Source organism: Bufo gargarizans, chromosome 3, assembly GCF_014858855.1.
Source record: "Bufo gargarizans isolate SCDJY-AF-19 chromosome 3, ASM1485885v1, whole genome shotgun sequence".
Taxonomy (NCBI): Eukaryota; Metazoa; Chordata; class Amphibia; order Anura; family Bufonidae; genus Bufo; species Bufo gargarizans.
The window spans coordinates 552,993,503-553,010,231 of NC_058082.1; the positions used below are offsets into that span (position 1 = coordinate 552,993,503).

The window sequence follows — 16,729 nt, forward strand, 5'->3', positions numbered from 1 at the left end:
GACCCCGCTCAGTGCTGCGATTGAGACCCCGCTCAGTGCTGCGATTGAGACCCCGCTCAGTGCTGCGATTGAGACCCCGCTCAGTGCTGCTATTGAGACCCCGCTCAGTGCTGCGATTGAGACCCCGCTCAGTGCTGTGATTGAGACCCCGCTCAGTGCTGCGATTGAGACCCCGCTCAGTGCTGTTATTGAGACCCCGCTCAGTGCTGTTATTGAGACCCCGCTCGATCGGCTCTCAGAGGAGACAACTGTACAGATTGGAGCAGACATGGAGGTCAGTATACAGGACCCTCAGCCATCCACAATGTCAGCTGCACAGCGGTCTGGAGCAGACACAGGTGGATCTGCAGGACAATCTGGAGTCAGTAAGGGTACTTTCACACTTGCGTTGTTTGATTCCGGCAGGCAGTTCCGTTGCCTGAACTGACTGCCTGATCAGGCAAACTGTATGCAAACGGATGTCATTTTTTCTGACTGATCAGGCATTTTTCTGACTGATCAGGATCCTGATCAGTCAGAAAAATGCCTGATCAGTCAGAAAAATGCATTGCAATACCGGATCCGTTTTTCCGGTGTCATCAGGCAAAACGGATCCGTTTTTTTTTTTTTTTCATTTTTAAAGGTCTGCGCATGCGCAGACCGGAAGGACGGATCCGGCATTCCGGTATTTTGAATGCCGGATCCGGCACTAATACATTCCTATGGAAAAAAATGCCGGATCCGGCGTTCAGGCAAGTCTTCAGTTTTTTTCGCCGGAGATAAAACCGTAGCATGCTACGGTTTTCTCTTTTGCCTGATCAGTCAAAACGACTGAACTGAAGACATCCTGATGCAAACTGAACGGATTACTCTCCATTCAGAATGCATGGGGATATGCCTGATCAGTTATTTTCCGGTATAGAGCCCCTGTGACGGAACTCTATGCCGGAAAAGAAAAACGCAAGTGTGAAAGTACCCTAAGCCTGTAGAGGAGAGGCCCAGCACTGATCCTCCTGCAGACCGTCCACAATTCAGGAGATTGTTCTCCAATGTTACAAGGCCGGCTAACCCTCCACCTCAGAGGAGGAATGCTGTACGGATTAAGTATATGGGTCCAGAAGAAAACCTCCCCTCCAGACTGTACATAGGGAAGGTTCTTCTGAAGGACTTCATGAAATTTAAGGCATCTGAGGTGTACGCCCTGATCCATATCCCCTCCAGCAGGATGTATGACATCAGCTTTAAGCTTCAGTATGATCTGGACTTATTCTGGAATATATACAATGACACCAAAGAACAGTCAATCTGGGAGCATCTACAGGTGATCCAGCTGTCCAAGCCTCAGGTAGTGAGGGCCACCATCTTGTTTCAGTCTGAGGTGGTGGCGCTGGCAGATCTGGAGCACTGGCTGAGCAGACAGTGTCTGTTGAAGAGTCATCCCGGAAAAATATATGATGAGGAAGACATTTGGAATGGCGGATACACCGTGATGATACAGCTAGCGCAGAACAATGGTGTGACTAGACATCTGCCGCACTCCTTCTACCTGGGCTCAGAGAGGGGGATATGCTACTACCCCGGTCAGCCGCGGCTGTGTCACAGATGTGGGGGCAGGCACCTCGCCATCAACTGCTCCCGTATTAAGTGCTCATTTTGTGGACAGTTTGGTCATTCAAAGGACGACTGTACAGGTCCGGTCATCTGTAACCTGTGTTTAGGATCTGGTCATACGTTCCGGGACTGTCCGCATGCAGATCATAATAAAGGCAGTGATGAGATCTTCTCAGAGGCCATGGAGGAAAGTCAGGAGGATGTCACTGCAAGAGCAGATACAGCCCCAGAAACTGGTAATCGTCCTGCTGAAGCAATACAAAGTACTAGTGACCCTGCTGTAGAGAGTGGTGACCCTCCTGATGCACTACAAGTACCGGCAGAGTTGGAGACTGATAGCCAAACTACTTTATTTCAAGTACCAACATCTGCTGAACCACAAGTACCAGCTATTGAAAATGCTTTGAAATCCAGAAATCCTGCTGTGGAAGCTAAAGTACCATCTGTAGCACTACAAGTACCAGCCACTGAAGAGGATTCTAATCTGCAGAGTAAAGTGACCAGTAAACCAGTTGCCAAACCACCTAAAGAACTGCCCTCTATGTCTACAAAGCCTGATGGTCCAGCTGCAGGGCTCAGGAAGCTCAGGAGGTCCTCTGTGGATGAAGAGGGGTTCCAGACTGTAAAAAGAAAGAACAGCGCTACAGCAAAGAAAACCCCGGATCCGCCAGTGCTGGCCATAACCTCCGGGCAGTATGGGGCGATAGGGGAAGAAGAGTCAGAAGAAAAGATTGAAATGGACTATGTTTCTTCACATAACCCTGATGGTGACCCTCTGGAAGATGAACCTGGCCCTTCAGTGTCCACCAAAAGATGGGGTTCTAAAGGTCACAGTAGTGGAAGGAGGAAAAAGAATAAGAAAAACTAAGGGACCTGGATGAGGCTGAGAATCAGCTCTATAAATGTGAACAGTGTGAAGACCAAGAACAGGCGGCAGGCGATCTACCAACGTCTGTCTCAGGAGAGATCTGACATCTTCTTCTTACAGGAGACTTATTTGAAGAGCAATGCTCAGGTGTTTGCAGCCAAGAGAGACTGGAGACATGGAGCATCTTTCTGGTCCTTCGGGCTGGAGAGAAATGATGGTGTGGCAATTCTCTTCAATAAGATGGAAGTTGAGGTGGAGAGAGTCCTGGAGATCTGTCCGGGCCGCTGTCTGATGCTGGATTTTATACTGGACACTGTGTATTATAGAGTCATTAATATCTATGCTCCTCAGACTAGAAAGGAGAGGAGGGAATTATTCCAGCAAATGAAGCCATATTGTTTTACATCCAGGGTGTTTATAATGTGCGGGGATTTTAATAGTGTCTCCTGTAATGTGGACCGTTCCAGTAGTCATAAGCAATTGAGATATGATGAGAACTTCCTTAACAATATAGTCCAGCAGGCTCATTTAGTGGATCCCTATGGTTTGCGTGGCTCCAATAGAGCCTACACTTACCATAAGGCCGGTAACGCCAGTAGAATAGACCGGGTGTATATAAAACGTGAAGTGAGGAGCTCTGACTACAGGACGAGTCCCATAGAGTTCTCTGATCATTGTATGGTGAGTGTCACGCTGGATCTGTCCGGGGCCGTGGTCTGTGGTAGGGGCTACTGGAAGGTGAATAGCTCGGTGCTGCAAGATCCAGGGTTTAGAGAGGCCTTTACCACCTTCTATAATGACCGGAGGACCACCCAGTGTATGTGTGAGGACACAGCGGAGTGGTGGGAGTGTATGAAGGGTGATATCAAGCAGTTTCGGATACGTGCTGCGAGGAGGCATAGTAATGTGGAGTATATGAGGTATTCTGCACTGAGGCTGCAGCTAAGCAGGTTATATGGTAAGATCAATAGTGGTGAGAAGATAGATGGTAAATACGTCAGCCAGATAAAGCAGGAGATGCGGGAGCTGCAGTATGACCGCCTCAAGTCTCTCAAAGCAGAGGGGCAGTTTGATAATTGGGGGGTTCACAACCCAGACCCCTATATTGCCTGTAAGAACAGGGTTAATAAGAAGCTTATGACCAGCCTGTTAGATGAGCATGGGGTGGAGCAGTCAGATCAGAGTAAACTCCACAAGATTATTGGAGATTATTATAAAAATCTGTTTAAAGGCCGTCAGATAAGTGGTGACAGCATCAGAACTTTCCTGAAAGGCGTCAAACTCCCTAAATTAGATCATGCACAAGTAGATGGCTTGGCCGAGCCCATAACTGAGGAGGAGTTGAAGAGGAGCATTGACTCCTTAAAAACCAAGAAGAGCCCGGGCCTGGACGGTCTGACCAGTGAATTCTATAAGGAGTTTAGAGATATATTAGCCCCAGACCTGGTGCAGGTCTATAATGATTGCCTCTCTGCCAGGAAACTTCTGCAGTCACAGTATAAATCTGTTCTGGTTCTCCTGGCAAAGAAAGGAAATCTAAAAGACTTAAAAAACTGGCGTCCATTGTCCTTATTGAACACTGATTATAAGGTCTTGGCCAAGATCTTGTATCACAGGCTGAGTGCGCAGGCAGATGACCTGATCATCTCCAACCAGACGTGTGGTGTGAAAGGCCGGACTATAGAGGACTCATTGCTGCTGGTGAGGGAAGCGGTGACATACATCAGGCAGCACAGTGGAGGAGCATATGTGGTTGGGTTAGACCAAAGCAAGGCCTTTGACAGAGTCCATCATGACTACTTATATCAGGTGTTGTTGGAGTATGGCCTTCCTGCACGCTTCGTACAATGGCTGCAGGTTCTCTATAAGGAGGCGGTAAGCCAGCCTCTGATTAATGGTCACTTGGCAGAACCCTTTAGGATCATGTCTGGTGTAAGGCAGGGCTGCCCTCTAAGCCCATTATTGTACGTCTTCAGTCTGGATCCTTTTTTAAGAAAGTTGCAAGATAATAGAAATCTCTTGGGGTTGGAATGTCACCTACAGAGTAAAAGAGTGGACATAAAGTTCTGTGCTTATGCGGACGATGTGACGGTTCTGGTCTCGTCTCGTCTAGTGAGGACTGTGTGGCCCTACAACAGGAGATAGCAGCTTTCTCTCGAGTGTCGAATTCTGCTGTGAATATGGAAAAGAGCGAGGCGTTGTGGCTGGGGGGTGACCGTGGGGTCTTCTCAGTGCCCTTTAGAACAGTGCAGGATAAGATCAAGATTTTGGGGATTCAGTTTGGAACTGTAGATGATGGGAAGGTGAACTGGGAGGAGAAGCTGGCGGTGTGTGAGCAGAAGGTGCAGTGCTGGAGGCACTGGAAGCTGACCCATCAGGAGAAGATCCGCCTGCTGAAAAGCTTCCTGCTCCCGCTATTCCTCTATGTCAGTGTGGTGTTCCCAGTGCCCGATAAGTTACTCACCAGACTGACCAATATCTTCTTCCGCTTCTTGTGGGGTAATAGGGTGAATATAGTCAGGAGGAACATTGTCTATCTCCCCCAGAAGGAGGGCGGCCTGTCCATGCCTTGTCCAGAGCTCTTCTTTAACCTAATGTTTCTGATGAGGAATTTCTCATTTTGTAAGAGTTCAGAGCTGAAGCTGTGGAGTCGTCTGTTTAAGAACCAGATCCAGCAGTTTGTGTCTGTGTGGTCGGTAGGTGACCCCATTAAGAGGATCTCGGGCGCATTAAGAATAACGTTTCCTGGTACGCGGTACAAGCAATTAGCAAGATCATTAAATGGAAAATCTTATATGGTGAAGTAAAGCAGCTCAGTAGGAAAGAGATGTATAAGAACCTGCTGATGTCTCAGTTTAGTGCCCATATCCAGCTGAGGAACGCCCCGAACCAGGATGTAAAACAGGCTGTGAAAATCCTGGAGGACCCCAGAGTCCCCGCTCACATGAAGGATGTGTCATGGCTGGCATTTCATGGTAAAATGTATGTCAGGGACAATCTAAAGTGTAGAAATGTGCCAGACAGATCCTGCCCTAGAGAGCAATGCCGTCAGGTACTGGAGACCATGGAGCATCTTCTGCTGGACTGTCCGTTCAGTGTCCAGGTATGGGAGGCCGTGTCACGGTCCCTTCAGTTACCACATCTAGTGGGGCAGCTGTATAATCAGCTCTTGTATGGAGACTTCTCCCCAGATCTCAGACAATACAGCAGAAGTTCCTTATATGTAGTGAATGTGGGGACCATGTACCATCTGTGGTGTGCGCGGTGCTGCCTGGTCATCAACAGAGAGCTCCTGACCTGTGATAAAATCTCATATAATATCCTGGAAAGTCTGAAGATGATATATAAGAAAGACCTGAAAAATAACTGCAATAATGTATACTGGAGGAACATCCATGTGTCAGCAATTGTATAATGCGTTGTGATGTGTATTATGAAAGTGATGTCACTTTATATTATTATTCTTTTCTATGATTTTATTGTAAGTGTATTGTAATATTTTGTTGCCTGTTTTTAAATAAAAAGATCATTATAGTAGTTATATTCTTGTACATAGGAGGCAGTATTATAGTAGTTATATACTTGTACATAGGAGCAGTATTATAGTAGTTATATTCTTGTACATAGGAGCAGTATTATAGTAGTTATATTCTTGTACATAGGAGGCAGTATTATAGTAGTTATATTCTTGTACATAGAATCAGTATTATAGTAGTTATATTCTTGTACATAGGATCAGTATTATAGTAGTTATATTCTTGTACATAGGAGGCAGTATTATAGTAGTTATATTCTTGTACATAGGAGCAGTATTATAGTAGTTATATTCTTGTACATAGGAGCAGTATTATGGCAGTTATATTCTTGTACATAGGATCAGTATTATAGTAGTTATATTCTTGTACATAGGAGCAGTATTATAGTAGTATATTCTTGTATATAGGAGCAGTATTATAGTAGTTATATTCTTGTACATAGGAGCAGTATTATAGTAGTTATATTCTTGTACATAGAAGCAGTATTATTGTAGTTATATTCTTGTACATGGGAGCAGTATTATAGTAGTATATTCTTGTATATAGGAGCAGTATTATAGTAGTTATAATCTTGTATATAGGAGCAGTATTATAGTAGTTATATTCTTGTTCATAGTAGGTAGTATTATAGTAGTTATATTCTTGTACATAGGAGGCAGTATTATAGTAGTTATATACTTGTACATAGGAGCAGTATTATAGTAGTTATATTCTTGTACATAGGAGCAGTATTATAGTAGTAATATTCTTGTACATAGGAGGCAGTATTATAGTAGTTATATTCTTGTACATAGGAGCAGTATTATAGTAGTTATATTCTTGTACATAGGAGCAGTATTATAGTAGTTATATTCTTGTACATAGGAGCAGTATTATAGTAGTTATATTCTTGTACATAGGAGGCAGTATTATAGTATTTATATTCTTGTACATAGGAGCAGTATTATAGTAGTTATATTCTTGTACATAGGAGCAGTATTATAGTAGTTATATTCTTGTACATAGGAGGCTGTATTATAGTAGTTATATTCTTGTACATAGGAGCAGTATTATAGTAGTTATATTCTTGTACATAGGAGCAGTATTATAGTAGTTATATTCTTGTACATAGGAGGCAGTATTATAGTAGTTATATTCTTGTACATAGGAGCAGTATTATAGTAGTTATATTCTTGTACATAGGAGGCAGTATTATAGTAGTTATATTCTTGTACATAGGAGGCAGTATTATAGTAGTTATATTCTTGTACATTGGAGGCAGTATTATAGTAGTTATATTCTTGTACATTGGAGGCAGTATTATAGTAGTTATATTCTTGTACATAGGAACAGTATTATAGTAGTTATATTCTTGTACATTGGAGGCAGTATTATAGTAGTTATATTCTTGTACATATTGGGCAGAGTTACATTATTATTTTTTTCATTTTCCAAAGTGAGACAGCATTATCCTTCTTATACGGTATTATTGTTCTTCGGGAGCTGTGGTGCTTCACTTCTATATATGGGTGTTGTGACATGTTTCATCCGATTTTCCATCAGCAGGTGGCGATAGAGTCATTGCTCTGATTTCTATGCACCTTACACCTTTAAAATCAGATTGTGAGAACAATGTAGAAGATGAGGCTTCTGTGATTGGTCAGCTGTCTTCCCCTGGGACACAAGCAGCCAATCAGAGGGTGGCAGGGGAGGGATCCTGGCTGCGCCCTGTGCCTGCTGCCTTGGTTGTGGCATCCTGGGCTCAGGGGATGGGAGGTTGGAGGTGCCTTGAGTGGATCAGCAGCAGTGCACCCGGCGGAGGACATACCCAGCAAGGTAAGTCAGTGCCCCTCCTGGCATATGCAGCAGGCAGGAATCCCCTCCATGTACTGATCAGTGTGTGGTAATGAATGCTCCAGTACTGAGAACCCACATCCCTGTACTAGGTATGTGTATGTATGATACCATGGGATGATGTGTAATATCTGTATGATAAAAAACCTATCCAGAAAAGCCAGACCACACAAAATATAATTACTGATAATTTTATTGTATCACATGATAAAATAGTTTACCAACATGGAAGGAAAAAGATGGCGGCATCACTGGTGAGGAGACTCACAGGCCACGGTATATAAAGGATCATACAAATAACGTATATGAGCATAAAGTGCATAGAACAGCATAACTCCCATCGTACCCCTCGGGTGCTGCTCATGCCAGGTTGTAAACTACTTCATCATGTGATACAATAAAATTATTAGTAATTATATTCACTGCGGTCTGGAGTTTTTGATAGGTTTTTGCAATTGTTTGCTTAAGTAGCCAAAGCCACTTGTTACATTTCTGTTACATTGTGGCCCCAATGCAGTCCTTGATGATTGTGTATACTGGTGTAAGTGTGATGACATGGGATGATGGGTGTGTGATAAATAGATATATAGGTTACCAGAAAATGGACGTGAGCGGAGACTGACACGGTATACACTACTCAAGGTGCTCGGCCACTGATCACACAAGGTGGGGTCCCCTTTGTTTTGGGTTCTATAGCAGGATATTTGTGGGGATCTCATGAATACTGGGGGCATCTCCCCTTGCTGCCATAAGGCTGCCCCTCCGGCATGGTGGCAGTCTTACAGATGCTGGATGACCTCCTGTGGTGGCGGTCATACAGATGATGGATATCCTCCTGTGGTGGCGGTCATACATGTGCTGGATATCCTCCTGTGGTAGAAATCATACAGATGCTGGATATCCTCCTGTAGTGGCGGTCCTACAGCTGTTGGATATCCCCCTGTGGTGGTGGTCATATATCTGCTGGATATCCTCCTGTGGTAGTGGTCATACAACTGCTGGATATCCTCCTGTGGTAGAAATCATACAGATGCTGGATATCCTCCTGTGGTGGCGGTCATACATGTGCTGGATATCCTCCTGTAGTGGCGGTCCTACAGCTGTTGGATATCCTCCTGTGGTGGCGGTCCTACAGCTGTTGGATATCCTCCTGTGGTAGTGGTCATACAACTGCTGGATATCCTCCTGTAGTGGCGGTCATACAGATGCTGGATATCCTCCTGTGGTAGAAATCATACAGATGCTGGATATCCTCCTGTGGTGGCGTTAAAAAAACTGCTGGATATCCTCCTCTGGTGGTGGTCATACAGATGCTGGATATCCTCCTGTGGTGGCGTTCATAAAACTGCTGGATATCCTCCTGTGGTGGCGGTCATACAGATGATGGATGTCCTCCCGTGGTGGTGGTCATACAGATTCTGGATATCCTCCTGTGGTAGTGGTCATACATATGCTGGATATCCTCCTGTGGTAGTGGTCATACAGATTCTGGATATCCTCCTGTGGTGGTAGTCGTACAGATGGTGGATAGTCTCCTGTGGTAGCAATCATACAGATGCTGGATATCCTCCTGTGGTGGCGGTCATACAGATGCTGGATATCCTCCTGTGGTGGTGGTCATACAGATGCTGGATATCCTCTTGTCTGATCCTGCAGTCATCGTATCTGACTGCAACCACAAGAGGATATCCAGCATCTGTATGACTGCTACCATGGGAGGATATTCAGCATCTGTATGACCGCTACTACGGGAGGATATCCAGCATCTGTATGACTACTACCACAGGAGGATATCCAGCATCTGTATGACCGCCACCACATGAGGCTATTCAGCATCTGTATGACTACCCCACAGGAGGATATCCAGCATCTGTATGACCGCCACCACATGAGGCTATCCAGCATCTGTATGACTACCCCACAGGAGGATATCCAGCATCTGTATGACCGCCACTACATGAGGCTATCCAGCATCTGTATGACTACACAACAGGAGGATATCCAGCATCTGTATGACCGCCACTACATGAGGCTATCCAGCATCTGTATGACTACCCCACAGGAGGATAGCCAGCATCTGTATGACCGCCACCACATTAGGATATCCATGCCAGAGGGGCAGCCTGTGTGGCAGGGGAGATGCCACCCAGATGGAGGTATATGACCTCCACATATACTCTGCTGCAGAACCCAAAATAAAGGGGGCTTCACCTTGTGTGATCAGTGACCGAGCACCAGAAGCCGTTTATACCGGGTCATCTCCGCTCAGTCATTCAGTTTACAAGGTGATCTTTATTCTTTTTTTGTTTTTTGTGATAGATAGTGAGATGATAGATAGATAGATAGATAGATAGATAGATAGATAGATATGAGATAGATAATAGATAGATATGAGATAGATAGATAGATAGATAATAGATAGATATGTGATAGATAGATATGAGATAGATAGATATGAGATAGATAGATAGATAGATAGATAGATAGGAGATAGATAGATATAAGATTAGATGGATAGATAGATGTTAGATAATTAGACAGAGGATATATTTGGAGTGGTCTCACTGTCCCCCCCCCCCCCCCTCTATTGTAGACATGTATTGATCCGGAGCGCCTGTATGGACCTACAGATCTATCTGCGTTGGGTTCTTCCACTCCATGAAGAGGGCCTCTGGCTGATCTGATCGTCTCTGTGGATCAGGCTCCTCAGGAGGATGGGCTCTGCAGTGTTACCCGCGCAGATCTGTCTGGGGTTCTTCGTTTTTCTAATACTCGCACAACTCGCCAATGCGGAGAGCCGACCGACGGACATCAAACCAGCGGACATCGGCATTATCTACACTGGGAGTATAAACAAGAACATCGAGGAGGTCTACGCCTTCAATTACACCAGCACGCCCGGCAAGGTAGGCGGCTGAACATCCAATGCTCCAATCCCACCCAGAGCTGCATTCTTAATTCTGCAGGTGGCCACTGCAGTCCATTAAGCAATGCTTTTGTGCACCATTACAGAGGAGAGACTTCCAGTAGAATTGTGAATGCAGCTTTGGGTGTGACTGGAGTAGAAAGCATTGCAGAATCAAAATTTCACAAAGGAAGGGATTTGCACTTCTTTTGTCTTCTACTGCAGGCCTTGTGTGTCAGTCTTCACTGTAGCACTCAAATTCTGTTCTCTGTGCTGCACTTGATTTCTTACTTCTTTGGCTTCAGGTAATTCTTGTTTCACAGATTACTTGGGGCTAGAGAAGTAATGTCCCCAGCATCCTCTCAGGGTGTAAATGAGATTTTTCCCAGACTGGGCGCCTTCTGCGCCTTACTACAGCGCAGAGGATTTCAGGAGACGGTTGTGCTATAGCCATCACTGCAGCTGTGTGGAGAACAGGTCCCAGTTCCGCCTCGCCATTGGCCACCAGGCAGTGAATGAAGAGGCGATGTCACATATTCGGCGCACAGTTCCGTCCTCATTCCGTAGATTTCTGGGGTCTCTGTCTTTACATCCAGGGCATTTTGTTATTAACCCTCCGGCCGCCGCCTTCACGGCATCTGCTCCCTGCAATCAATAACATCTCGTTATTGGAGAGGGGTCCGGGATGGCCGCCAGGAACAAGATGGATTGTGCTGCGCTGTGGTAGTGACAGGCGGCACACAGCACTCCTGCTGATCACACAGATGTAGCAGAGCTGAATTTGCCACTGAACCCTGTATGGTGGTGATAAGTTACTGAGTAAAGCTCCATTCACACATCAGTTTTTTACCACGGTCCGTGGGTCCGTTTTGTTTTAGCAAGGATGCACGCTCTATTTTGTCCGTGTTCACAGATCCGTCACGCCCATTATACTCTGGGGGTCCGTAAAAACCACGGATGCCATGCATCCATGTTTCACGGATCATTAGGAAGAGATACTTTAAAAATTAATTTTTAGCTGTGCGGATGACACATGGACAGCAAAAAACGGACACACGTACCAAACACAGATCCTTCACGGACAGCTTCACAGATGTATCACTGAACACCTTCTCAGGGATTTGAGTGCGGACACGGACGTGTGAATGAGGCTTTAAAGGGATTATCCACAAATATGCTGTTCATGGTCTACCCTTAGGATAGATTATCCCAGATAAACCCTTGGAGTCAATGGAGCGGAGCTGCAGTATCACACACAGCCTGTGGACAGACGCGGTGCTGTGTTTGGAAGAAGGCAGCCATGTTTTTCTAATCCAGGCCCACCCCTTTAATATTACATAGTGATTTGTATTATGGATGAGAAGTCGCCGTGCTCTGTCAGGAGGCGTAAAGCGTGTTTGTTCCGTGTTCTGGTAGGTTGTGTGTCTTGTAGACATCTCGTGCCGCACCCCACATACTTCATTCATGTCATTCCTCCTCTGTCACTGCTGCACTGTAAGGGTATGTTCACACTCGGTGGATACGTTGCAGATTTTCTGCTGCAGTGTATTATCGGACCAGGAAATCTCGCTCACAATCTGCAGCATAAAGTGACCTGCTGGACGAATCTGCTGCGACCACCATATGACTTGTATTCCTATATACTGTGACTGTCATGTGACCCCTGTATTCCTATATACTGTGACTGTCATGTGACCCCTGTATTCCTATATACTGTGACTGTCATGTGACCCCTGTATTCCTATATACTGTGATGGTCATGTGACCCCTGTATTCCTATATACTGTGACTGTCATGTGACCCCTGTATTCCTATATACTGTGACCGTCATGTGACTCCTGTATTCCTATATACTGTGACTGTCATGTGACCCCTGTATTCCTATATACTGTGATGGTCATGTGACCCCTGTATTCCTATATACTGTGATGGTCATGTGACTCCTGTATTCCTATATACTGTGACTGTCATGTGACCCCTGTATTCCTATATACTGTGACTGTCATGTGACCCCTGTATTCCTATATACTGTGACGGTCATGTGACCCCTGTATTCCTATATACTGTGACTGTCATGTGACCCCTGTATTCCTATATACTGTGACTGTCATGTGACCCCTGTATTCCTATATACTGTGACGGTCATGTGACCCCTGTATTCCTATATACTGTGACGGTCATGTGACCCCTGTATTCCTATATACTGTGACCGTCATGTGACTCCTGTATTCCTATATACTGTGACTGTCATGTGACCCCTGTATTCCTATATACTGTGATGGTCATGTGACCCCTGTATTCCTATATACTGTGATGGTCATGTGACTCCTGTATTCCTATATACTGTGACTGTCATGTGACCCCTGTATTCCTATATACTGTGACTGTCATGTGACCCCTGTATTCCTATATACTGTGATGGTCATGTGACCCCTGTATTCCTATATACTGTGACTGTCATGTGACCCCTGTATTCCTATATACTGTGACTGTCATGTGACCCCTGTATTCCTATATACTGTGACTGTCATGTGACTCCTGTATTCCTATATACTGTGACCGTCATGTGACCCCTGTATTCCTATATACTGTGACCGTCATGTGACCCCTGTATTCCTATATACTGTGATGGTCATGTGACCCCTGTATTCCTATATACTGTGACTGTCATGTGACTCCTGTATTCCTATATACTGTGACCATCATGTGACCCCTGTATTCCTATATACTGTGATGGTCATGTGACCGCTGTATTTCTATATGAACCGCGTCTCTTATGTGACGACGGCCATTACACCTGTAGGTGACACGTCATCGCGCTGTTGCTCGCAGCCTGTGGTGTAATAATCTGCATGGAAATCTAATTTCTGCCTTTAGTTACAGTAATTAACTCTAATAAGGTAATTATCAAGGACAAGTGCGGCGTTACCCCTCCCCCGCAGCGGACTGAGCCCGTATGGCGGCACGCGGAGTCCCTACACGCCTGTGTATGTTTTGTTCTAGGAAGTGTCCGCCGATACAGGGCGTGCGATATGCGCCATATTAGACGTACGTTCAGTCTGCATGAAAGGAGCAGGAATCAGTGCTGACGCATTTATTACCACAGTTTCCTTAATTGCAGAAACAATGCAACCTTTAAAAAACAAAAATCCAAAATATTGAAGAAAAACCATCTTGTAAATACGCCCTAACATGTGGAAGCGGGTCACTGACAATATTCCGCCTGTTTTTGTCACCTAGATGTGACGATAATTGCTATTTACAGTTGTTTTGTTCTCTGTACCTACAGGACTGTATAAATAAAGTTTATTGAAAGGAACATCCACTGGCCTTGTTGCCTATAGCAACCAATCAAAATCCAGGTTTCATTTTCCCAGGGCAGGTTAGAAAATGAAAGCTCAGCTCTGATTGGTTGCTACTGGCAATACAGAAATCTGCTCATTCATTCCGGGCTGCACTCGGTAAGATTTGGGGCGTCCTCGGCCCCTGCGGCACACACCCCGAATGGGTCTCTCATTTATGTCCAGGCCATGGACAATTCAATAAATACGTCCAGAGGAGCGCTTTGAAGTTCTTGTTTATATAGAGCGGGTCAGGGCTCCAGGATAAAGACATCTCCGCCCCTTAAAGGGATTTTCAGGGACACCCAAATCTATTGCCCCGCTTCAAGAAGAGGCCCTACAAGGAATTTACTATATTTTATAAAGGGACCTTTTATCTCTTCCATAGTATGTGCTTTTGCAGCTGATGCTTGGCATTGAGTGTTGCTGCCTAGGGTTTTGTGTACCCAAATCTTTCCTTCCCCCGGCTGCCAAGAGGACCCGTCCCCTCCTCCGACATGTCTGTTTTAGTGATTAGCTTCATTCCCCTCATAATAATAATTAGGGAGCATCACTTCTGATGACTCTATAATTCCTACTAGAAGTTATGAATGAATCACTAGCAGTTTGGAATGAAGGTCCAGCTGGGTGTTACCAGTTCAGGGGCGTGGCAGCACTGATTGGATAGTGTCAGACTGTGCATGGGAACACCCCACACCCATCTGGACCTTCATTGCCAACTGCTAGGCATTCATTCTTAACTTCTGCTAGGAATAATAGAGGAATTATAGAGCAATGGCTATGACATGGGATGTCAGGAGGGGACAACCAGGACAAAGTATTTACACTCAGATTTCATTTCCATTCACAAAGTCACTGATAAAAATAAAGGTCAAAAAGATTTACGGAGCCGAGAACAGCAACAAACGTAAAACCTGCCTCACAAAAGTAAAACTCTGTGCTGCAAAGTGACAAGAATGCGATTTATAACGTCCGTTTAACATGTACTAGACTTTCATTATGTATAGAATAGCTGCGAGCAACATGGCGGCCGGCCTGAAAGTGGGCGTGGCTTAGAGGAGTCGGGGTTTGCCCCAGATTTATTGCTGATATTTTTCAGTTTTGAAAATTAGTGAAATTTATACAAAAGGCCCCAAATCTATCAAACATCGTGCACGAACCTGGAGAATTACAGGTAAGAGAGAACTAATAGGGTCATCACAGGAATTACCGCCGCCTCTGCCTCACCTCCGGGGGCGAACTCTGCTCTGTATTCCATCATTCTACAGGATTACTGCTCCCCGAACTGTAACTGTCACAAGGAAACCAGTAACATATGTACACAGTGACTGCACCAGCCGAATAGTGAGTGCAGCTCTGGAGTATAATACAGGATGTAACTAACTGATTTTCCTAGTCTACGACGTAAAGTCATAGTTTTATTAAGACACGGAGGCGAGTATTGCTTTCTCTTCCTTTACTGATCACCATAGCAGCAAGGAGAAACAAAAAACAAATGCAAATGGTCACCTTAGTAACCCATACGTCCCACCCCTACAGCCCCAATATAAGGCTGCGTCCAAGGTGGTACTTCCTCTTTCTCTGCGAACCAGTCCATAATAACCGATGAACGAACAACTCCGGAACACTCAAAGAACAATCCGCGCCAACGAAACCCACAGAATCCAAGCAGGAACTCTCCAGCGACAGGATCCACATCAGGGGAAGGACTGGAAACCATCATCCAAGACTCTCAGCAAATCCAACGTGGAAGAAGCAGGAGCCGGAGGAAAACATCATCCAGAACAGGAACAATCCAGGGCAGGAAGACTCAACCTGAAAGAACAAGAGAAATAAACTCCGATAAAGCGAGATCATGGCCCAGCCAAACCCATATCCAGCGGACACCAGAGGTCCAGGCCGGTGGGAAGCATACATACAAGCATGAGCACATAATGGCGAACAACTGAACATTCTCAGTGTATAACAGTTCAAAACAGCCCTACCAACTAAGTAGAGCTAACAGGCCAAACACACCCCCTACACTACCAGAGCCCAGGGGAGGGAAGGGAGGGCAATACTCGCCTCCGTGTCTTAATAAAACTATGACTTTACGTCGTAGACTAGGAAAATCAGTTAGTTTTACATCAGACACGGAGGCTTCATATTGCTAGTTCAAAGCTGGTTAACCAAGGGATCAAACAAATGAGGAGGAGGACGGAAATAATACTCACGGAAAGTGGAGGCACTCGACCAGTCCGCCAATCTCAGGATGTCCTCCAGGCGAGCTCCCGAGACCGCCAAGGAGGTAGACGCCGCCCCGCGCGCCGAATGAGCTGTAAACACCGAAGTGTCCACACCGGCCAGAGCCATAACCCATTTCAACCAACGGGCCAAAGTGGGGCTAGTCACCGGGCCGAACGGGTGACGGATGGAGAGAAACAACTGCGGCACAGCCGGAGACCTGTAAGGACGAGTCCTGGCCTCGTATTCTTTCAAACAAGCTACCGGACACAAGGCCGGGGAAGCCGGAAAGCTGGGGTACGAAACGACCCGGATGTTCGTCTTCGTGCGTCTCGAAATGTTAAAAGACACGCCCTCCGGGGTGAAGGACCTGGCGTCGTGGTCCAGAGCCCGCACATCAGAAACTCTTTTACAAGAAATTAAGCAAAAGAGA

The 16,729-nt window shown here is 45.5% G+C and overlaps 1 protein-coding gene across 1 annotated transcript in view; it reads left to right on the top strand.

The window, feature by feature from the left end:
- The first annotated feature begins 7,709 nt into the window (after window positions 1–7,709).
- SIDT1 (SID1 transmembrane family member 1) overlaps window positions 7,710–16,729 on the top strand; it is a 78,945-nt gene continuing 69,925 nt past the window's right edge. Inside the window, exons 1-2 of the mRNA XM_044284149.1 lie at window positions 7,710–7,809; window positions 10,421–10,733. Coding sequence (XP_044140084.1) covers window positions 10,542–10,733 — 192 coding nt within the window. The 5' untranslated portion in view covers window positions 7,710–7,809; window positions 10,421–10,541. The remainder of the gene's footprint in view (window positions 7,810–10,420; window positions 10,734–16,729) is intronic.